Source organism: Pongo pygmaeus, chromosome 1 (assembly GCF_028885625.2).
Source record: "Pongo pygmaeus isolate AG05252 chromosome 1, NHGRI_mPonPyg2-v2.0_pri, whole genome shotgun sequence".
In the NCBI taxonomy this organism is placed as follows: domain Eukaryota; kingdom Metazoa; phylum Chordata; class Mammalia; order Primates; family Hominidae; genus Pongo; species Pongo pygmaeus.
In genome coordinates, this window is record NC_072373.2 from 205880984 (window position 1) to 205903549 (window position 22566).

Here is a 22566-nt window from a genome sequence, read left to right on the forward strand (position 1 = left end):
AGTTTGTTTCATTTGTTATTCATTTCTCCCATTTTGTTTTGTTTTGTTTTTTGAGATGGAGTCTTGCTCTGTTGCCCAGGCTGGAGTGCAGTGGCAAGATCTCGGCTCACAGCAACCTACACCTCCCAGGTTCAGGAGATTCTCTTGCCTTAGCCTCCCGAGTAGCTGGGATTACAGGCACATGCCACCACGCCCAGCTAATTTTTGTATTTTTAATAGAGACAGGGTTTCACCATGTTGGCCAGGCTAGTCTTGAACTCCCGACCTCAAGTGATCCGCCCACCTCAGCCTCCCAAAGTGCTGGGACTACAGGCGTGAGCCACCGCACCCGGCCCCCTATTGTTTATGCTCTACAAGGGCAGAGTTTTTTGCTCTGGTTTGCCAGGCCCTGGTATAGCTAGACCCTGGGAATGTAGGCAGGAGCCCTTCAGAGCTGCTCCATAAATCATTGATGAATAAGCAAATGATTCATTAATGTCATTTCGGGTAGTGGGAAGTCCTGTGAAGAAAAACAAAGCTGGGAGAAGGAGTGGAGCGTGCAAGGGATGGGACAAGGGATAGGGCGGGGAGGCCTCCTGAAGAGGTGACCTTCGAGCAGGGGCCTGAAGTGAGCAGCCAGCAGAGTGTGGCTGCCGAGGGTTTGGCGTGGGCAGGAGAAGTGACCCTAAGCCCGCAGTTGGGCTTTTGAAGGCCTTAGAGTTTCTGCAGTTTCTTCCTGGGCTGAGGAGAGGCAACTGCTCCAGGTCCCTGGCTCCCAAGATCCCCACAACCCCCAGGAGTGTCCCCTGTGCTAGGGGCAGGGCTAGCGGAGTCTGCCCAGCAGGAGGGAAGGGGTTAACCACAGACCTCCCGGGTTCTCCTAATCAACCCCAGGCCGCTGGAAGCCCCACTTGCAGCCCTGGGAGGGAACCGCTCGCCTCCCTGCCCGCTGGCCCCCAGCCAGCCCGTTTCCCTGCCCAGCCACCGACCCGGCTTTCATCTGCTCACAGGGGGCCGATTCACAGCAGACCACCCCAGGCCCGGCACCCGCCTGTGATTCCGCGAGGCTGTTAAGAGTCGGGTGTAAATCTCCTGACAGGCCGCAGAGCCGGCCTCGGGCCCGGCGCCCCACCCTGCTGCTGGGCAGACAGTGGCTGCTGTGTCTGGGTCACAGCCGCACCAGGCGGCCAAGAAGGCTGCCGAGTGGCTTCAGATGGGTGACGGGCCTGGTCATTGGAGCCCACACTGTCCCCAGCAGATGATGCTGTTCCTGTGGCCCTGCCCGACTCTGCTTTTCCCAAGAGGCTGAACACTGAGCTGGCCTCTTGCCAGCTGGACCTTACGGCCAGGTGACCCAGCTCTTCTCTCATGGAGGTCTTGGGAAGCAATGACCTTAGCAGCTGAGCTCCATAGAGTGTGTGACCTTTCCAGGTTTGAATCTCAGGGGTGCCACACACCATATGACCTTGACCGTGTGCCTCCACTTTTCCATCTGTAAAATGGGGGTGATAGTCACAGCCTGTCAGAGGGATATGACCCTTGGAGACGACATGCATGGCCCACCTTGCACAGTGCCTGGCACATCATGGATGCCTGCTAAAATGGTTGCCACTCCTATGACAGGGGCTTGTGTTGGGCCTGCATGGAGGCAGGGGGGTAACCCTGATGGTCTCTTGGTTCCCCCAGAAGCACCAGGTACCTGGCGGGGGTAGGACCCCAGGCTGGCCAGGCTGGTGGTGGGGAAGGATTCCCTGGGGACAGTGGTAAAGGGGCCGCCAACACAGAATCCAGCCCTGGTCCTCTAGCTCCTACACTGTGTGACCCTGATGAGTCCCCAGGCTGGCTGGGGCCCAGCATTCCTGCTCCCACTTTGGCCTTTATCATATGCCTATGAGGTTGGTCACCCCCCACTGCACAGATGCATCAGAGAGGAGCTGTTTGCCTAGGAGCAGGTGGCCAAGTCAGAATGGGAACCCAGAACACCTTCCTCAAGGACCAAGGCCTGGTGGGCTGTGTAATTCTTGAAACCTTTCCTGACCCTCGGGGGTTAGAGGTGTGATCCCCATTTTGCAGATAAGACAGCTGAGGCCCAGAGGGCAAGAGTGGCTTGCCCAAGACCATGACCACTGGTGGGTGAGAGCTGCCTGGTATGAGCTTGGGGCCACTGGGCCCTTGGGAGGGGCAGGCTGGGATCTGCCCTCCCATAAGTGAGGGTCATAGGCACTAATCCAGGCCGTGCTGGAGGAGCTGTCTGATCGGAGCCCAGCAGCTGGAGGCTGACAGCAGCCAGGACAGGCCCTGAGGGCCAACGCGGGGCTTTCCCCAGCCGTCTCAGTCCTCTGCTTTTAAAAACATGTGGCCTGCCCTCCAGCTCATCGGCACCCTCAGGGGTTAGACAGTACGATAACCACTTTACAGATGTGGAAACTGTGGCCCAGAGGCAGAGAGTGACTTGGTGGGCTAGAGCAGGGTATGACTGGAAATTGCACTCTCAACCCTGAGCTTCAGAGCAGGGAAGGGCCCCTGGTGGAGTCCACTGAGACCTTCTCATCTTCCTCTCCCAAGTCCTATCCTCCTGGGCCTGCAGATAGCAGCTCTGGGCCCTGGGGCTGGACGGGGCCCTAACATCTATTGTGGAGTCCCGATTGTGAAAACACAGGCTCTGGGGAGAGCAGGTGGCCGTGTGTCTTCTGCATGACCTTGAGCTCACTGGCTGTCCAGAGCCTCAGTTTTTTCACCCATATGATAGGATGGTGGCAGACATTACTCAAGGGGATGCTGCAAGGCGAAACAAGATGGTGCTTGTCAGCTGCTTAGACGCTGCCGTGGAGGAAGCGCCCAGTAAGCATCTGCTGCCATTTTGATGATTTCCACTCCTGCTGGCGACTGCTTTAAAGGGCAGTCCTAGCCTGCAGAGGTGTGATGGGGCTCTAATGTGGGAGAAGGGGGGCTTCCTGGAGGAGGGGCTCCTGGACTGGGCTTCACAGGACAGAAAGCATTGCTGGCAGAGGCTGTCCTGAGCTGAGGCTCTGAAGACTGTGGGGCAGAGAATATTCGAGAAATACTGGAAACAGCAGCAGCAGGAAGAAGTGGTAGTGAGTGGGCCCTGGGGCCAGCAGCCCTGCCTTCTTTTCTTTCTGGGGCCCCTCTGACCAGCGGCTGATCTTTGCTACCTTAAATCAGGGACTTTCAAAAGGAAGGGGCCTCAGTGAGCAGACTCTGCAGAGGGGAAACTGAGGCGTAGCAGGACTGGGCCCGAGATGACGGAGTGGTTTAGAGCCAGAGCTCCCCACCCAGCTCTCGCTCTGGGTAACCGAATGAAAGAGGCTTTTTCTGAAGACCATCTTCTTTCCTCAGGCACAGGAACTTCTGTCCTATTCTCAGTGTGAGAGCCCTGGCCCCATGGCTCTGAGACTCTCTGGCGCCCTGGCCACGTGGGGCCGCCTTGGCTCCCCTCTCTCCTCCCTGGCAGTGGCTCCAGCGTTCCACAGTAACAAGGAAGCAATTTCCGAAGTGCTGTTGGACTCCCCTCCTCCGGGAAGTCTGCCCTACCGAGGGCAAGGGAGCATATGGTGGGAGCATGGGTTCTGGGGTCAGATTACCTGACCGGCAGCCTGGGTCCCAGAACAGGCGCTCAGCGTTGGTCTCATGGTGAAGCCTCAGTGGCCCCGTCTAAACATTGGGAACAAAAGAGAAAGTGTCAGAAAAGAGCCCTGGGCTTGGAGTCGGGGGATCCGGGTGTGAATCCTGCCTTGCTGCTCAGGCTCTGTGTTCCTCACATGACTTTAGTATCCTGGCCTCCACACCCCGGTCTCCAGCATGGGGATGACAGTTCTGCTTCCTTTGGGCATGAGCAGAGATAAAAGCGATGGTCACGATGGTGGTGACCCACGTGGCTGGAAAGTGTCCACACCTTAGACCAGCACCTCAACCCACAAAGACAGTGTGATGGGGACACCTCAGCTTGGGGTGGGGGAAAGGATTGTGACTTGAGTGAGGCCAGCAGACTGCAAGTGACAGGACCCGTCCTCGAACCCAGGCTGGCTGTGAACCCCGCCCTCTTCCGCCAGGCCACAGGAGTAACTGTAAACACTTGGTACATGGTGTGACTCAGAAACAGGGGACTTTATTCTCCTGTGACGAAAGTAACAAGGCCTGAGGTTTTGCACCAGCCCTATTGGCTCCCTTCAAGCTTGTGGCTGACTAAAACACCCAGATCCTTTGCACTCAGGCTGTTGTCGGATCAGTCTGTGGTTCCCACGTCCACCCGGCAGGCTTCATGCCTGTTAAGATTCTTCTGCTCACCTGTCCCCCAGCTCATCCACATCTCCCTGCCATTTCCAGTGGCCTCAGGAGCAAGGACAGCATTTCCTCCAAGGCCTGTTACGGCTGAGGACTCGGTCTGGAATTGGAAGCTCTGGCCGTACTGGGCCTGCCCTCCTCAGGGTAGCAGTCAGGTGCCTTCCACAAGGCACCTCCTCCCCATCCGCCCCAGGCCCCACCCATCCCACTTGCCTCGTTCACGTGACTTGCCCCATCCCCATGGGCATCTGAGTTTGCAGCCCCAGCTCCACCTAAACTCGCCCCCAGCCCATGTTTTCCCCTTTGTTGCCAAGGGCCCTGGGAGGAAGCAGTGGGGGCCTGGCCAGAGACCAAATGGTCTTATTCCTGCCACCAAGTGTCCCATGGATTCCTGGTCTGGGGCCTCATTGGAAGAGAAGGTAGGGCTCCCTGGTTCTTGGTGACTGGCTGAGCCCCTGTGGCTCCCAGGCCCCCTGCTTTCTTTCTGAGGCTCCCAGATGCCTGTTTGAGCTTCCAACAGGGATGTGTAGGGAGCTTGGGGGCCTACAAGTACCAGAATCCATTGCATTCCCATTCTGAAAATCAGAAATCAGGCCCATGCGAGGCTTTGGGCTCTGTCCCCTCATGCCCTACAGTGGTCGAAGTCTTTTCCCACTTTTCGAGTCCCCAGGAATCACTTGTCCAGGCCCCAAGAAGCGCAGTGAGTTCTGTTTTACTTCCCACCTACATCTTGCCTCTTCTCCCTCTGCCAGTCTAGAAAATGCACATGTCATTCTAGACCCAAGGCCTTAGGCAAACCTTCTCCTCCCCTTATCCCCTTCCACACCTTTTTTTTTTTTTTTTTTTTTTTTTTTTTGAGATGGAGTCTTGCTCTGTCACCTAGGCTGGAGTGCAGTGGTGTGATCTTGGCTCACTGCAACCTCCGCCTCCCGGGTTCAAGCGATTCTCCTGCCTCAGCCTCCCGAGTAGCTGGGATCACAGGTGCCCACCACCACGCCCGGCTAATTTTTGTACTTTTAGTAGAGACGGGGTTTCACCATATTGGCCAGGCTGGTTTCAAACTCCTGACCTCACTCAGGTGATCCGCCTGCCTCGGCTGGGATTACAGGCGTAGCCACCACGCCTAGCCGCCATCTTTTCTAAAGGGTCCCAGGTCCAGGAAATCCCACCCCCTGTTCGGCGTGTGGCCTCCGACAAGCTTCCTCGACTCTCCGCAGTTGTAGTTCTCTTACTTGTAAAAGAGGGCCTGGCCACCCTGCCTGCCTGGCAGCCTCCCGCCAAGTCACGTGAGGTGGAACGGCCGTGACCGTGTTAGGGTTGATCAGCCGAACCCTGGAGTGCACAGTCCTCCAAGGGAGCCGTCCTTTCCTCGGGTCAGCCCTGGAGAAGCCGCAGCCACTAGGGGGTGTGAACAGGGACGTTCCGGGAAGTGTTGCATGTAAGGGAACTAAAGGAGAAGCTTGGGAAGGACTGCAGTGTGGGTGGAGGGGACTGTGGAGTGAACTGTGCCTCCAGTGGCCAGCAGAAAGGAGGGATAGCAGTGTCATTCTCACCATGCTTGTTGAATCCCTTCCGTAGCGGGGAGGATTCCCAGGGTTTTATGGGAACTCCGTCATTTCTGTGGGGCTGGATTACTCTTCCCATTTTGCAGATAAGGAAACTGAGTTTGAGCTCCAAGGTGTGCTAATAAAAAAGCAAATTACAGAATGACACACCCAGGCTGAGACTGTTCAAGAGAGTTCCACAAGAAACTTACTTTGTGTTTTCCATTCATGGAAGACGAAAAATGTCTGGAAAGAAACTGGTCACAGTGGGGACTCTGGAGAGGAGCTTAGAGCGGTGGAAAGAGCCTTATCTGTAATGCTTTTATTTTTGTAAATATTCACATGTTGCTTGTGAAATGTAAAATCAGTAATTTAAAAAGTGTGTGTGGCGGGGGAGGTCCCTGCAAGCTTGATGTCACTCCAGAAGTGTCCCTCGGCCTCAGTAGGCCGCAGGAGGGCAGGGGCCTGGCCACCTTGACCCTCCCAGCACCTCTGAGCCCTTGGATGTAAGGCTGGGATTCTTCCTGTGTGGGCTCTGGCAGATAGGGAGTGGAAAATGCTGGCAGTTTTCTCCAGGTGTGACGTCTCGTCCCCGACCCCAGCTTCCAGGCAGAGATGGCTGTCTAGTCCCTCACGCAAGCCCCCTACACCTCTGCCCAGCATCCTGGTGGAGTTATTTTTCTGCCTGAGGCCCAGAGAGAAGAAGGTATGTTCTGGGGATCCCAGAGTGACTTAGGGCTGGAAAAGCCTGCAGTCCCATCCTGGGGCCACCTCCCATTGTTCTTGTAGACATGGGAGACAGTGTGCAAGGCAGGCTGGGATGCTGGGAGGCAGAGGGTGGCAGTGCTCCTGGGTTATCTCCCTGACCCTTGGGGGCATGAGCCACTTTCTCATGTCTGTTGCCTCAGTTTCCCTTTTTTAGATCTAGGGTCCTCGTTCTATTGCCCAGACTGGAATGCAGTGGTACAATCAGCTCACTGCAGCCTCCACCTCCTGGGCTCAAGTGATCCTCCTGCCTCAGTCTTCCCAGTAGCTGGGACTACAGGCTTGTGCCACCCCACCTGGCTTAAGTTTTTCTTTTTCTTTTTTTTAAGTTTTGTACAGACAGGGGTCTCGATAGTTGCCCAGGCTGATCTCAAACTCCTGGGTTCAACTGATCCTCCCATCTCAGTCTCCCAAAGTGCTGGGATTATAGGCGTGAGCCACTGCACCTGGCCCTCAGTTTCCTCTTCTGCCAAACAGTGTGTTGTAGAGGTTTAGATCACAGTGTATTGTAGAGGTTTAGATCACCGCGTGTTGTAGAGGTTTAGATCACAGTGTATTGTAGAGGTTTAGACCACCGCGTGTTGTAGAGGTTTAGATCACCGCGTGTTGTAGAGGTTTAGACCACCGCGTGTTGTAGAGGTTTAGACCACCGCGTGTTGTAGAGGTTTAGACCACCGCGTGTTGTAGAGGTTTAGACCACCGCGTGTTGTAGAGGTTTAGATCACCGCGTGTTGTAGAGGTTTAGATCACCGCGTGTTGTAGAGGTTTAGATCACCGCGTGTTGTAGGGGTTTAGATCACCGCGTGTTGTAGGGGTTTAGATCACCGCGTGTTGTAGGGGTTTAGATCACCGCGTGTTGTAGGGGTTTAGATCACCGCGTGTTGTTGAGGCTTAGATCACCGCGTGTTGTTGAGGCTTAGATCACCGCGTGTTGTTGAGGCTTAGATCACCGCGTGTTGTAGAGGTTTAGATCACCGCGTGTTGTAGGGGTTTAGATCACCGCGTGTTGTAGGGGTTTAGATCACCGCGTGTTGTTGAGGCTTAGATCACCGCATGTTGTAGGGGTTTAGATCACCGCGTGTTGTTGAGGTTTAGATCACAGCGTGTTGTAGAGGTTTAGATCACAGCGTGTTGTAGGGGTTTAGATCACCGTGTGTTGTAGAGGTTTAGATATGTGGGGTGGCACATAACGACCATTTTCTGTTCAGAAAGTCTTTTGAAAACCTCTATAGAGGCTGGTGGTGACCTCAGGGTTCTCCCAGCAGAGGCCTAAGGTCAGACTTCAGGAAGATCTTCCCAGCAGAGTGAGGCATTTCTGTCTCCACTGAGACTCTGGGGAAGCAACGGCTGATGGGCTCCCTGTGCTCTGCAGGGCACCGGCAGAAGCTGGAGGACCAGACCAAGCCGTTCCCTGACCGCTTTGGGGACCTGGAACGGCTGCGCATGCGGGTGACACCGAGCACACCCAGCCCCCGAGGCTCACTCAGCACCACAAGCCACTTCAGCAGCCAGCCCCAGACCCCAATCCAAGGTACGGCATGGAGGGAGGGGCTGCAGCGGGGTGATGTGGGGGTGGAGGGCCTGGATGTGGTCCAATCTGCCCCAGACCAAAAGTCTGTCTGAAGATCGGTCACTGCACCCCCTTGTTTTGTAGAGGAGCTGCTGGTGCTTATTGGCACCTGCAGACAGTTCTTGTGGGCTTGCTGTGTGCTAGCCATCATTCATTCACTCAGCAAACACTTACTGACATTATTGACACGTGCCCGGTGCCTGGCCCCAGGGATCTGCATACCACGAGTTCACTGTGCCTGGGGAAATGGGGTTAACCCCATAGTGCCCCTATTAAAATTGGGGCATGACTTGTCCAAGGAGCCGTGACAGACTCGCCCCTGCCATGTACAGTTTCCCCACCCCTGCCCCACAGCCTGCGATTTTTCATCCAAAAGTGGATTGGTGGTGGATGCCTCCACCCAGGGCTGGGATGACATTCAAATGACATTACTGCACTCACACGAACTTTGCACACAGTTAAGTGACATTCCAACCCTAGAGAGGCACATAGCATTCCTGGGAAAGGTCTCCCACCCTGCCCAGAGTGTCCTCCCAAACAGGAGGAGCTGAGGTGAGAGAGAAGACTGAGCTGGGGTCTCCATCTCCACTGCCTAGATGGATACAGCAAGCACAGTTGCAGCCAGGCCTCAGGCAGGTCTTCTGGAGTATCGAGGTGCCTGGCGCATAGTAGCCGCTCACTAAATGGCTGCCGGTTGCATCTCTCTGTTCCTTAGTCAGTGAGTTGTGGACATGGGAGGCTGTGAGCACAGCCGGCCCTCGGGCTAAGTGGGGTACCAAGGGTGCTTGGTGGCTGGGTGGACAGAGGCAGGCGACTGGCTGCCGTCACGGACTGTGCCCATTCTTTCTCAGTTCCCCGGAGCCTGGTTAGAACCCCTTGGCAGATGAATGAATTGAGAGGCCTAAGAGGTTCGGAGCCACCCTCGGGTCACACAGCCCATCTGTGACCAGGTCCACAGTCTCCACAGTACCTGCTCCCAAGAACTTTCTGTACTTCTGAGGGGACAGATAAAGGGGCCTGGAAGGGGCTGCCAACCGGTCTGCCTGCCCCACCCCCTTCTCTGGTGCCACGCTGAGGTGGGGGCTGACTGGGTCTCCCTACTGACATTGTTCCAGGCATAGTGCAGTGGCCAGGGCCTTGGTGCAGGCCCTCAGTGTGAAGAGAGGACCCCTCCCCTTCTGGCCTGGGCTCAGGACTTTTGGCTTTGGTCCTGCTGAGACGCCAAGGTCGGGAGAAGCCCCAGGCCCAGCCTCTCTGAGCCCAGGAGCTAGTGCATTTGAGACTGTCAGCTCTTGAGCCCACGAGTTGGAGGTCTGCTCTCAAGAGGTAGTGGAAGGAGCCCTGCACGCTGCCACATAGCTGCCCCTGCTTCTGCTGCCCACAGCATCTGTCGAGGTGCCGTAGCCTGAGAGCCAGCCTTTCCCTGCCATGGACAGAGCCAGGCCAGGGGAATCGGGGCCCAGCGGGGGGGCCAGAATCCAGGAGGTGGGGTGAACAGTGGCTTCCTGTCCACCAGCCCCCATGGAAGGAGAGCCCACATCTGCCCATCCACTGCTGGGTGGGCACAGCTTGGGAATCAGTGCCTGGCCCCACAGCAGGCACAGCTGCTGCTTCCACCCTGGGCTGGGAGGAAAGGAGCCCAGCCTGTGTGGGGCAGTGGCTGACTTCTGCTTCTCTGCCTGCTTCCTCCTGAGGCCTGGCCCAGTCCCTCACTAGTCCCCAACAGCACTGGGCCACAGGCAGCCAGGCCTCTCCATCCTCAGGCCCATCCCCTTTGGGTGAGAGAAAGGGCCTCTGATGACCAGGACAGGGCAGAAGCATGAACTCTGCAGTCAGCTGGACCAGGCTAGGAATTCAGGCTCTGCCAGGCATTGACTATATGATCTTAGACAAGTCACTTAAACTCAGCCTCAGTTTTCTCATCTGTGAAGTGGGGAGAAAGAGGTCCCTGACAAAGAGGGGTTGCTGGCAGACCCAGGCTTGGGAAGTCACTCTCACAGGCCCACCTCCTTCTGCCCTTGGACTCCCTCCTGGGGATCCCCCTTGGGATATCACTTCCCTCGGTGCCTGTTAACTGCTTTGACCCCCCAACCTTGGTCACTGGCAAGCAATGCAGAGACCCCAGCACCTCCCATACCCCAGCCCCAGCCCCAGCCCCTAGCCGCAGCCGCCCACAATGGGGGCTTCTCACAGCTGAAAGGGCTCATTCAGCCACCATGCAGCAGCCGGGGCAATCTGGAGAAGAAAATAAACATTTTCTTCCACTGTTGGGATTGGCCGCTCGACAGTGCCCCGGGCAGCTCGGGTTTCCTGGGGCTGCGAGGCCGCGGGGTGGGGGTACAGGAGCTCCGAGGAAGCTGCTGGGGTGTCTGAGGGAGTGCTGAGGGCAGGTACTTCCCCCACCACCCCAGAGGAGGGGTGGTGGCCCTGAGGAGAGAAGCTGGAGGGGACGGTGGCAGGTCCAGGGAGGCCCAGCCCAGCTCCCTGCAGCCCGCGTGAGCTCTGAGGGGCACAGTCCTGCCGTTGCATCCTGCGGTCCCCGTTTGTCTCCTTCGTCTTGAGAATGGGGTTCCCATCAGGCGGCCAGCACCCACTTCCATCCCGCCCGTCTCAGCTGTGCTGACGTGCCCAGCACCTGCAACAGGACCTCTCCCCCCAAGGGGCTCCCCAGATAAACTGGCAGCCAGGTGCCTCGGAGGCTCTCGGCCTCAAGGGTCAGGGACAGCCAAGTGACCTACTAGGGAGCATCCCAGATGTCCCAGAAGGCCCCCGCCACCCAGACTGTTGTCCCCACATCTTCTTAAGCCAGGAGCATCACTCCATTCGGATCCACACCCAGGGCCAGAGTCCGCTGCTGAGGGAAACATACCCCAGCTGACTTGGGAAGACCCCAAAGCCCCGAGAAGTTCCAGGTCCCAGCCGACGTCACACAGCATCTCAGGCTCATAGCTCTCCGTCCTCAGCCAAGCCTCGGCATGGCAGGCAGAGCCCACCCCGGCTAGCACCGGCCCTTATCCTTTGGTGGGTGACACAGAGGGGTTGCTGGGCTGGACAGACTGCACCTCTGCACCACTGCTGGGGGCTCATCCACCTCCCCCTGCTGCCAGAGTAGAAGGGAGGCCCTGCACCAGGGCCTCAACTTGGCAGGGCCCTGAATGAGCCAGTTCTCCTCGGTACCCAGAGTAAGAGGCACCACAGCCACAGTGGCCTGGCAAAGCCTCATGGACCCCTGCTCTGTGCCCCGTGCCATTCTGAGTACTCTATGTGAATTAACTGAATCCTGATGAACTGTTATCGTCTCATGTTTTATATGGGGAAACTGATGCGCAGAGAGGGTTAAGTGACTTGCCCAAGGACACAAAGCTAGTAAGTGTCCAAACCAGGATGACTGTCTGGCTCCAGAAGCCACACGGTAAGCCTTGATCCTGTGCTGCCTCAAAGACGGGACAGCTCCCTCTCAAGTACGTGCTGGGGCTCAGGACCAGAGGCCCTAGGATTGTGTGCCAGGTCCAATGTGCTGTGTGACCCTGAGGCAAGTGCCTCACCCTGTCTGGGCCTCAGTTTCCCCATCAAGGGTGTTAGACTCAATCCCTGAGCCCCTTTGAATGCTGAGGTTTTGGGGGTCTGTGATGACAAAAGTTGGGGACAGAGGATGGAACACCCTTGCCTTGGAGCCCATTGAGAAGCCACATTCCTGGGGGAGCAGGGGCAGGGTCTGGGCTGGACACTGTGACCAGGTCAGGGTCTGGGTCCCCAAGTTTGACTGCTGTCTCGCTTTGCTGCCGAGGCAGGTGAGGGTGGCATCCAGTCACTGTGTGGCCACGAGTCGGCACCAGAGACACAGGCCCAGGGTGAGGTGGAGGCCAGAGCTCCTGTGAACTCAGTGCCCACAACCCAGGTGTGAGCGCACAGAACCTCCGCATGCTGCACCTGGGCAGGAGAGGCACGTGTGTCCCCAGCAGAGACCTTGTGATGAGAACCAGTCCTTTCTCTGCCACAGAGACTCAGCCTTGCTCTCTCTCTGCCTCCATTTCCTTGTCTTCAAAAGCGGGTTCCAACTCCCAGTCTCACACGGTCGTTGGAGCCCTTTACACATCCACAGCCTTCCCAGCTGTTAACATGGGCCAGTGGGGAGAGGAACCTGCCTGGGCAGGGCTGCTGGGAGGCCTGAGCTGACTCTGCCCTCAGCCCCACCACCGCATCCTAGGCCTCTCCTCTGCGAGGCTGGGAAGGAGGATTTAAAAAGAAGAAAAGACCCCCCCTCTCTTCTGCTGCTGCTGCGGGGGGGCTCCCATGGCCCCTCTTGGCCCGGGGCACGCTCCCACCAGCTTCCCGGCAGGTCTGTGTTGAGAGTCCTGGCAGGGGAAGCCCCGGGCAGCCTAGGGCAGGAAGAGGAGAGCCAGGTCTAGAACTAGGGGTCCCCCAGATGGGCCTTGGGAACCAGAGCCCAAGGTCATTCTTCAGGAAGGCCTCCTGGGGTTGTCTTGAGCTGCAACTGACCTCTTCCTTGCTGTCCTCCAGGCACCTCGGAACTGAACCCATTCTCCGACCCCCGCCAGTTTGACCGCTCCTTCCCCACGCTGCCAGCCCTCACGGAGAGCCGCTTCCCAGACCCCAGGATGCATTACCCCGGGGCCATGTCAGCTGCCTTCCCCTACAGCGCCACGCCCTCGGGCACGAGCATCAGCAGCCTCAGCGTGGCGGGCATGCCGGCCACCAGCCGCTTCCACCATACCTACCTCCCGCCACCCTACCCGGGGGCCCCGCAGAACCAAAGCGGGCCCTTCCAGGCCAACCCGTCCCCTTACCACCTCTACTACGGGACATCCTCTGGCTCCTACCAGTTCTCCATGGTGGCTGGCAGCAGCAGTGGGGGCGACCGCTCGCCCACCCGCATGCTGGCCTCTTGCACCAGCAGCGCTGCCTCTGTCGCCGCCGGCAACCTCATGAACCCCAGCTTGGGCGGCCAGAGTGATGGCGTGGAGGCCGACGGCAGCCACAGCAACTCACCCACAGCCCTGAGCACGCCAGGCCGCATGGATGAGGCCGTGTGGCGGCCCTACTGACCACCCTGGTGGACTCCTCCCGCTGGAGGCGGGGACCCTAACAACCTTCAAGACCAGTGATGGGCTGGCTCCGAGGCTCCGGGCAGGAATGGAACCTGCGCTCCAGGGTGGTCTCGGTCCCAGGGTGGTCCCGGCTGGTAGGTGGCTCTGGCTGCATCCGTGCAGCCACATCCTCGTACAGAGGCATAAGGAACCACCCCCACCCCGGCCCGGGACACTGCCCCCGGCCCAGATCCTGGCCATCTCATCCCATACTTCTGTGGGGAATCAGCCTCCTGCCACCTCCCCAGAAGGACCTCACTGTCTCCAGCTATGCCCAGTGCTGCATGGGGCCCATGTCTCCTGGGACAGAGGCCATCTCTCTTCCAGAGATAAGCCTCAGGCCCTGGGAAGCCTCCCGACCCCTGCACCTTCGTTGGAGCCCCTGCACCCCCTGGGTCCAGCCCCCTCTGCATTTACACAGATTTGAGTCAGAACTGGAAAGTGTCCCCCGCCCCCGCCACCCTTGAGCGGGGTTCCCCTCATTGTACAGATGGGGCAGGACCCAGCACGCTGCTGGCAGAGATGGTTTGAGAATACATCCAAGCCAGTCCCCCCAGCCCAGCTTCCCCTCCGTTCCTAACTGTTGGCTTTCCCCTAGCCGTATGGGTCCCAGGCCCCAGAGAAGATGAGTCTATGGCATCAGGTCCTTAAACCCAGGAAAGCACCTACAGGCCAGCTCCTCCATGCACTTTACCAGCTCAACGCATCCACTCTCTGTTCTCTTGGCAGGGCGGCGGGGGGGGTGGGGGTAGGAGGTCCCCTTTCCCCTAGGTGGTCTCATGATTTCCATTTGTGGAGAGAACAGGAGGGCCAGATAGGTCCTAGCAGAAGGCATTGAGGTGAGGGATCATTTTGGGTCAGACATCAATGTCCCTGTCCCCCTTGGGTCCAGCCAAGCTGTGCCCCATCCCCCAAGCCTGGGAGGATCCAGCCAAATCTTGCAACACCTGGCACACACCTGTCTGTAACCTGTTTTGTGCTCTGAAAGCAAATAGTCCTGAGCAAAAAAAAAAAACAGTTTTTAAAACTGATTTTAGAAAAAGAAGCTTAATCTAACATTTTCAAACACAAGGTCTCTTACAGGTATAGCTCTGTGATTATGATAGCTCCGTGATTATAAGCAACATCCCCACCCCCTCTCCCCCCCGCAGACCCCCAGCTGCCTCCTGAGGGTGTGGGGTTATTAGGGTCTCAATACTTTCTGAAGGGGCTACACTCCCCATCAGGCAGCATCCCACCAGCCTGCACCACAGGCTCCCCTGGGAGGACGAGGGAAACGCTGATGAGACGCTGGGCTGTCTCTCCTCTGTGGCCCTAGGACATCTGTCCAGGAGGCTGTGCGGAGGTGGGCAGGATGTGAGAAGTGGGGAGCACTGGCTGTGCGTGGCAGGACAGAAGCACTGTAAAGGGCTCTCCAGCCACAGCTCGGCTGCACTGTGTTCCGAGGTGAAGTCTTGCCCCTGAATTTTGCAAAATGGGAAAGTGGGCACTTGCCCAAGGGCCAGGCTGCATGGATTCTCACATCAGAGTTCTCTGGCCCTAGAAAGGCTTAGAAAAGGCGTAAGGGAACTCATAAAGGCTAGCAGCATGCGGTATTTTAACTTTCTGCCTCGGCCTCTGTGGATGCAGAAATCTGCCCTACAAAATGCTCTTCAGTGGTTGTCTCTGTGAGAGCACTGTCCCCACCCAACCTGTCACAATGGCCAGAACCATACACCAGAGACACACTGGCAGGTTAGGCAGTCCTTCTGGTGATCCTATTCCATTCCCACCTGCTGCGGTTTCTCTTGGCCTGTCCTCACTGGAAAAACAGTCTCCATCTCTTCAAAATAGCTGCTGACTCCCTGCACCCAAGGGGCCTCTCCTTGCCTTCTCAGGAAGCAGCTAATGAATCCATTGTCCTGGTAGTTTCTTCCCTCCTGTTCTCTGGTTGTAGCTGGTCCCAGGTCAGCGTGGGAGGCACCTTTGGGTTCCCAGTGCCCAGCACTTTGTAGTCTCATCCCAGATTACTACCCCTGCCTGATCCTGGAGGGGCAGGGATAGGAAATAAATTGCTCTTCCTACCCCATCCCCCATCCCCTGACAAAAAGTGATGGCAGCCATACTGAGTCTGTGAGGCCCAAAGTGGGTACAGACAGCCTGGGCTGGTAAAAGTAGGTCCTTATTTACAAGGCTGCTTTAAAGTTGTACTAGGCAAACACACTGATGTAGGAAGCACGAGGAAAGGAAGATGTTTTGATACAGTGTTACTGTGAGCCTGTCAGTAGTGGGTACCAATCTTTTGTGACATATTGTCATGCTGAGGTGTGACACCTGCTGCACTCATATCCGACGTAAAACCATCCCAGAGCTGGCAAGAGGATGGAGCAGGGTGGAAACTGCTTTGCACTATCATTTGCTTGGTGTTTGTTTTTAATGCACAACTTGCTTGTACAGTAAACTGTCTTCTGTACTATTTAACTGTAAAATGGAATTTTGACTGATTTGTTACAATAATACAACTCTGAGATGTGTGGAAGGAGTCCAGTGCCAGGTTTCTAGGGCAATGCATGGAGGTGGGGCGGGGTGGGGGAGAGGATGGAGACCTCCCGCTGTTGCCCAGAAGGAACAGGAACAGAGACACCCAGCGCCTTCATCTCCTTGCTTCCAACTTCTTCAGGAATGGCTGCAGAGACCACCCTGGCCACAGGACAGCCAGTGAGGCCTGCTCCTGTATGGCTGGGACCCCAGGAGAGCATCAAATAGGTCTTCGAAGTGCCACGACCCTTCCACCAATCATGAGCGGGCTGTGATTCTTCCCAGCCATGTTGGGAAGAATTCCTGCCTGTTCCCCAGATTCAGATTTGGGGAGGGGGCAGAGGCAGAGGGATAGTCCAAGTGCCTTGGTGAGAACCCCCCTCTGAGGCTCGTGTTTCAAGATCTGTGGCAAGCTAGCAACAGTGGGGATTGAGAGCAAGCAGCCACTTCAGTGCCCCCATTTTGCAGATGAGACAACTGAGGTACAAAGGAGTGTCATCAAGGTCCATGCCTCCCTGGGGTTGTCCATGGCTGAACTGGGACCACAGCCCAACAATGGTAGCATGGGTGTGATGGTGTGGGGACCTGGCTTGACAGCCCCGCTCCCACTTTGCCAGCAGGGAGGCCTGGTCCACTTGGGATTTGTACCAACACACAGCCCAGAGCCTGGCCAGTTGGGATTTGTGAAGGGAAATTTTCATGAAACAGACCTTATTTTTGAGTGATGCCCACTGACTTCAAAAACCACTCCCAAAGCTTTGCCCTGCTCAGTTTGGTTGGTCTGCCTGAAACTCAACTCCCAACAAGAAGCTTCCATTTCCCTAGCCCGGCATCCCCTTTTACCCAAAAGACAGCAGGTCCATCTCTGGACAGGACCTCAGCTGTAGCTACAGAACTTCTCTGTGGGTCTGCTCTGGGCAGCCTCTGCCAGGGTTGGTCCTGAAACGGCATCTACACGGCCAAGACCGTTTCTATTTATGTTTATATGGGGTCACTTTGTAGGGGATGTAGCCACTCCTCACCAGGCACACTTTGGTGCCACAGCAGATGGGAGAGGAACTGTGACCTCCAGAGTCCCTGACTCCAATCTCCATCACCTGCACCCTAGCAGGCATGAACCAGCACACCCAGCTTGCCAAGGGGAAACTCAAGGTCCAGAGAAGTCTCAGCCTGCCTGAGGTCCCAGGGCTGCGGGAGGAAGCGCTGCAGTAGCCACAGCAGCCTGCAGGTGGCGACAGGGGGCGGCATCGCTGGGCAGCAGGTGGACAGAGTGGACATCATCCCCTTTGGACAAGAGTGAGGACAGGCTGCCTCGGTTACAGCAAGAATTCAGGTTAGGTATTAAGAAAAACTTCCCAACCCCGGGTGGCTCATTCCCGAAAGGGCCTGTTAAAGGTCTTGATGTGAGGAAGGTTTTCCCTTCCTTAGCCGTGTGGCGGTGGGAGGTCCCTGTCCCTCTCTGAGTCTCCCTTTTTGGTCATACGCTGAATGAGCACCGGCCGTGTGCCAGGTGTGGAGTAGGACCCCACGCCCCATGGTCGTCTGCTTTGGGACAGGGTGTACCTGGCTTGAAGGTGGGGTTGACTTTCATAGTCCTACAACCCTGGCCTCCTGGACCCTGGGCCCTGCCCCACCCATGTCCCTCGAGCCACCAGCAGGAGCTTAGGTCATGTAGAAGCCAGTCCAGGCTGAGGAAGCCATTTAGTTCCACAGCCTGGGAGCCCCTGGACTGCAGAATTCCGCTTTGGAGGCTCTAGGAGTCCCGTTGATTTGGGCTGGACTTTGAGTCCCTCCAGTTTCTTCAGCCCCCACAGCTTGAGGTTGGCCCAGATGGGCCCAGTGATGGACCCAGAGAGCCGGCTGTGGCCTGGGGGCTCCCAGAAGTGGCCTCCTGTGGGGTGAAGTGGCCCAGATGGACCCGCCTTGCCGGCCCCTAGGAGCAGCCCTGCCACTGTTGGGCTGTGGCCATGGGGATGGCTTTGGCTTTTATGCTGAGAAATGGATGTCCTGGCAGTGAGGCTACAGGCCAGAGATGACACGTTCCCACGCTGGGGCCTGGTGAGGGCTTCAGGAGATGGCGCGGGGTGGGGCCAGTGCCGTGTGTAGGGGAGGGCAGGGCTGGATGCAGACCCAGCCCTGCCTCTCTCCTCAGTCCCGGCCCCTCCCCTGCCCCAGACTGCACCCCCCCATAAATGCGGCCCCCCAGCATGGCCCAGAGGGCAGCTCTCAGCTGCACCAAACACCCCAGCCTGGCCACGTGAGTAGAGAATACACTTCAGTGGGTCGGTTCATTTTGGGGTCGTAAATGAAATGAGCTGTCAAATGGGACGGGGGCAGGAGGGAGGCCAGAGTGAAAGAATGAACTGTTCCTGGCAGAAATCCAAAATGCCCCTCATTCCTCCCCATGAGGGCTCCAGAGCTGGGAGGGGTGAGGGGCCACATCGCCCCGACATCCGCAGCCACACCTGTGTGGTCCAGTGGCTGGGGAAGCCTGGGGAGCCGGATCCCGCGCTTCCTATTTTTAGTTTTGCAGCTAAGAGTGCGCTGTTTGTTTTATATATTTATATTCACCCACAGAAAGGGCCTGCCCCGCGCCCGGCCCGGGGGACCTATCATGGGAAGGGGAGTGCGGCAGCCCTGGAGCCGGCCTGGACTACCCTCCTTTGTGCCCACCCTGACAGCTGGCAGCAATGCGGGCTCTCTGGTGTCCAAACACACCATTTGGGCCACACCACCCCACTCAGCTCGTTGGGCTGGGTGTCTTCGAGGCCTTGGCCAGAATTCATTCACTCATTCACCAGACACAGAGCCCCACCCCACCCTCAGGTGCCAGACACCAAGAACAAGGTGAACAAGTCACAGCCATGGCCTCAGGGATCTCACAGGGCAGACAGGAAAGCAGGTTGTGCCAGCCCATTGTGGATCAGGGCAAACAAGCTGGGCTCCTCAGAGAAAATGTCTCTCCCCCGAGATCAGATGGAAAGATGAGTAGGAATGGATCAAGCAGAGATGTGGCAGGAGGGAATCCCATGTGCAAAGGCCTGGAGAACCAGGTGTCGCTGAGCTGGGAGGATGGTGGGGCAGGTGGAGCAATGGTGATGGGAGGTGGGAGAGGATCCATGTCAGGGGTCGGTGGCACGGGGGAGCCAAGCGGAAACGTATGTGTTGGAGGGGAGCACCATGATGGTGCGGACTGGGGATGAGGGTGCAGAGACCTGTTCACAGGCTACTAAAATAGTCCAGGCAAAGGAGAAGCCTGTGCACAATGACAGAGGGAGGAGCTAAGAGGTATCTTAGACATCATTAGCACCAAAGTCACAGGAAGGGCACCGTGCCCCAAACCTCAGGTTTGAATGTCTCTCAATCCCTCAGGGTTAGTGGCATGTCATGTGCCACTGGGGGCAAGGTCTTAACAATAGTCTTTGTTATCATCCAGTTGGCCCTTGCCCCCTCCCTCGCCACCGCTTCACAAGTGAAGCCTTATGTCCTGCCTCAGTTTCCTTATAGAACCGTGTGACCACACCAGAGGCCACATGCAGCCTCTCAGATTTGTGGGTCCAGGCCGCTCAGAGTCCGGCCAAGCTACCCCACTCTCCTTCATGGTCTGAAAATATAAAGGTTATGAGACTCTCCATCTATGGTTCCTGAGTTCTATATATTACATTTTAAATAATATTTTTAGTTTTTATTTTTAGACAGGGTCTCACTCTGTCACCCAGACTGGAGTGCATTGCAGCCTCCAACTCCTGGGCTCAAGTGATCCTTCTGCCTTGGCCCCTCAAGGAGCTAGAACTACAGGTGTGCACCACCACGCCTGGCTAATTTTTTTCTAGAGGCAGGGCCTCGTTAGGTTGCCCAGGCTAGCCTCAAACTCTTGACCTCGAGCAAACCTTCCCCCTTGGCCTCCCAAAGTGTTGGGATTACAGGATGAACCACCACGCCCAGACTAAATGACATTTTTAAATGACACAAACTAATATATAATCAATCATGAGAGGGAAAGTAGACAGTCCGGATTACCAACAAACACACAAGAAAAATGATCCATAATCACCCCCTTCCAAAGATAACCACTATTAATATTTTAGGCTTTTCTCCCCCATTCAGATCTTTATTTCCTATAAATATATAAATACTTTTTAGAAATAAACATTTTTCTAGCCAGACACACACTGCGTATACAGGTTATCAATTAATATAGTTAAAAATAGAGATAAAATTAATCCAGAATGAAATCAATGCAAAGATGGGATTATGGCTGTTTTCTGTTTTCTTCTTTACAGTTTTCTAAAATTAGCACACTTGTTCAGGGTATAGCATATCAGACTTCTAGACTGATAAACGTCCAAGCAGAGGAGTTCAAAATCATGCAAGGACTACCTCATCTGTCATTAGCTGAAACACCACCTCTTCCAGGTAGCCTTCCCTGATACCCTCATACTAGGTTTGATGCCTTCTCTTTATCTCTGGAATAACAAAAATAATAATAATAATAGTTAACACTTACTCTATGCCAGGCACTATTCTAAATATTTTGCCATTTTTTAACCCAGCCCATTGAGGTATGTATTATCATTCTCCCCATCTTACAGATGAAAAAAACTGAGAAACAGGTTGGGTGCAGTAGCTCATGCCTGTAATCCCAGCACTTTGGGAGGCTGAGGCAGGAGGATCACCTGAGGTCAGGAGTTCGAGACCAGCCTGGCCAACATAGTGAAACCCCATCTCTACTAAAAATACAAAAATTAGCCAGGCGTGGTAGCACATGCCTGTAATCCCAGCTACTCAAGAGGCTGAGGCAGGAGAATCACTTGAATCCAGGAGGCAGAGGTTGCAGTGAGCTGAGTTTGTGCCACTGCACTCCTGCCTGGACAACAGAGTGAGATTCCATCTGAAAACAAAACAAAACAAAACAAAACTTAGAAACAAGGACAGAATTCCACCTGATCCTGATGAAGGTAGAGCAGTCGCTGAAAATATTAAGTTTCCTACCAACTAAAAGTATTGGAGGCTCAAAGTAAGAATCAAGTTGACTTTAAGAAAAAAAAAAAGTGACATTTCTACACATACTTGCTTATAAAAATTGATCAAGGGGGAGGAAAAAATGAAAAAGAAATGAGAAAATGTCTTTAAAAAAACAGAGGCCCTTTCTCTGCATCTGAGAGGGATGCCTCTACCTTTCTGAGTTGTGATTCTATGATTTCACAAAGCATGAAATCAAAAAACAGAAGTCACTGTGACTGTCTCTGAATCTGTCTGGAAACCCCCAGCCCGTTTTTCCCCGCCCAAGGCAGGGCACTTCATGAACGAGGACTCCCCGGAGCCAGGTCCAAGCCGCTTCATGGCAGGCTCACCCCCCTACCTAAATATGCACACAGTGGGAATATCTGCCCCGGCGGCAGTCTTGCCCTGCCACAAACAGGTTCTATTTCTTTTTCCATGAAAACAACTCCGTCCTAAATCACTGACGCCTGAAATTAGAAAAATACGAGGCCTATATTATCATAAAACTATTTTAACACAGTGGGGCCCCTTCGGTGGTGGGAGGGGTGGCCAAAGATTCTGCAGCCCCTTCTAGTTGTAGCCCCTGGAAATGCTCAGAGGGATGAGAAATTTGGTTTTCATTAGCGGCGAATGTGAGGAGTTCTGTCGCTCTGAATGGACCTTTGATTCTGGCTGGTGGTGGACTCTTTCCAGGGCCTGGTGAGTTTTGTTTTGTTTTGTTTTGTTTTGTTTTCATATAAAATGGGCTAGGCCCTTCTAGCTTATATCTCCCTGTACTACACGAGAATTGGGCAACTCCCCACTCTCTTGACTTCTAAAGTCAACAGCTGGGGCCGGCAGGAGAGGCACCCGGGACCATTCGCCTTTATTGACTCTGAGGTTTTATTAAAAATGTTATGTTTCCTTGAGGCCTGTGCCAGACCCAACAAGCAGACTGGCCAGTGAGAGGCTGGAAGAGGCCAGGGGGTTTGCACCGCCTGGAAGACAACCCACCTTGACCTGCCTTCTCCCACCCAGTGACCCCCAGAAATGGCCTCTGCCTTGGAATCTCCACAGAAAACCCTATTTCTTCCCCTCTATCTACTTCGAGCGAAAGAACATTGGCCTGCTCTTTTATTCATTCAACACACATTGGTTAGGCATCTACTACAGTGGCGGGTGCTTGGGATGCAGCTGCAAACAAGTCACACAATGTCCTTATTCCCCTGGAGCCTACACCCTAATTGGGGAGAAAGGCCATAAACGAATAAATAGATCACATGGCTGCAGACAGTAATCAGTGACATAAAAAAAAAACAACAGGATAATGTGAATGGAGGAAGACTGGGAGTTGGAAGGCATCATTAGATAAGGTGGTCAGGGGAGGTCTCTCAGAGGAGCTGACTGCAGACTACCATAAACATAGCCAGGCATAGTCCAGTTTCACCCACTGTGCCAGATGTGGCATCTTGACTACAGCAGATCAACACTGTCTCTGGAATTTGGTATGCAGCTACCAATTTGGTAAATCCTTTCTTCCTGATATCCAACAGCAGAGAGGCACTAGAGCAGTTTACATGGCAGGGACAGCAGAGCACCTTCATGGTCCAGCCTCAGGACTCCCTCACTCCATCCTCCATCATGGTATCATTTAATTGACTCTCTGTTCCACATGGTTGGGGAGGCCTCACAGTCATGGTGGAAGACAAAGGAAGAGCAAAGGTGACTGTTGCTGTGTTTTACCAGAGACTGATGGCATTTTGCCCCTGCCCTAGAGATTTGTGGAACTTTGAACTTG

The 22566-nt window shown here is 55.3% G+C and overlaps 1 protein-coding gene across 6 annotated transcripts in view; it reads left to right on the forward strand.

Annotated features, from left to right (window-relative positions):
- RUNX3 (RUNX family transcription factor 3) overlaps positions 1-15736 on the forward strand; it is a 65558-nt gene extending 49822 nt beyond the window's left edge. For 5 of the 6 annotated variants that reach the window (XM_054499967.2, XM_054499959.1, XM_054499956.2 and 2 more), the window contains exons 6-7: positions 7963-8121; positions 12682-15736. In XM_054499967.2, the coding sequence (XP_054355942.1) occupies positions 7963-8121; positions 12682-13226 (704 nt within the window). In that variant the 3' untranslated portion in view covers positions 13227-15736. The remainder of the gene's footprint in view (positions 1-7962; positions 8122-12681) is intronic. The other variant, XM_054499966.1, reaches the window with a different exon arrangement.
- Positions 15737-22566: the final 6830 nt, after the last annotated feature.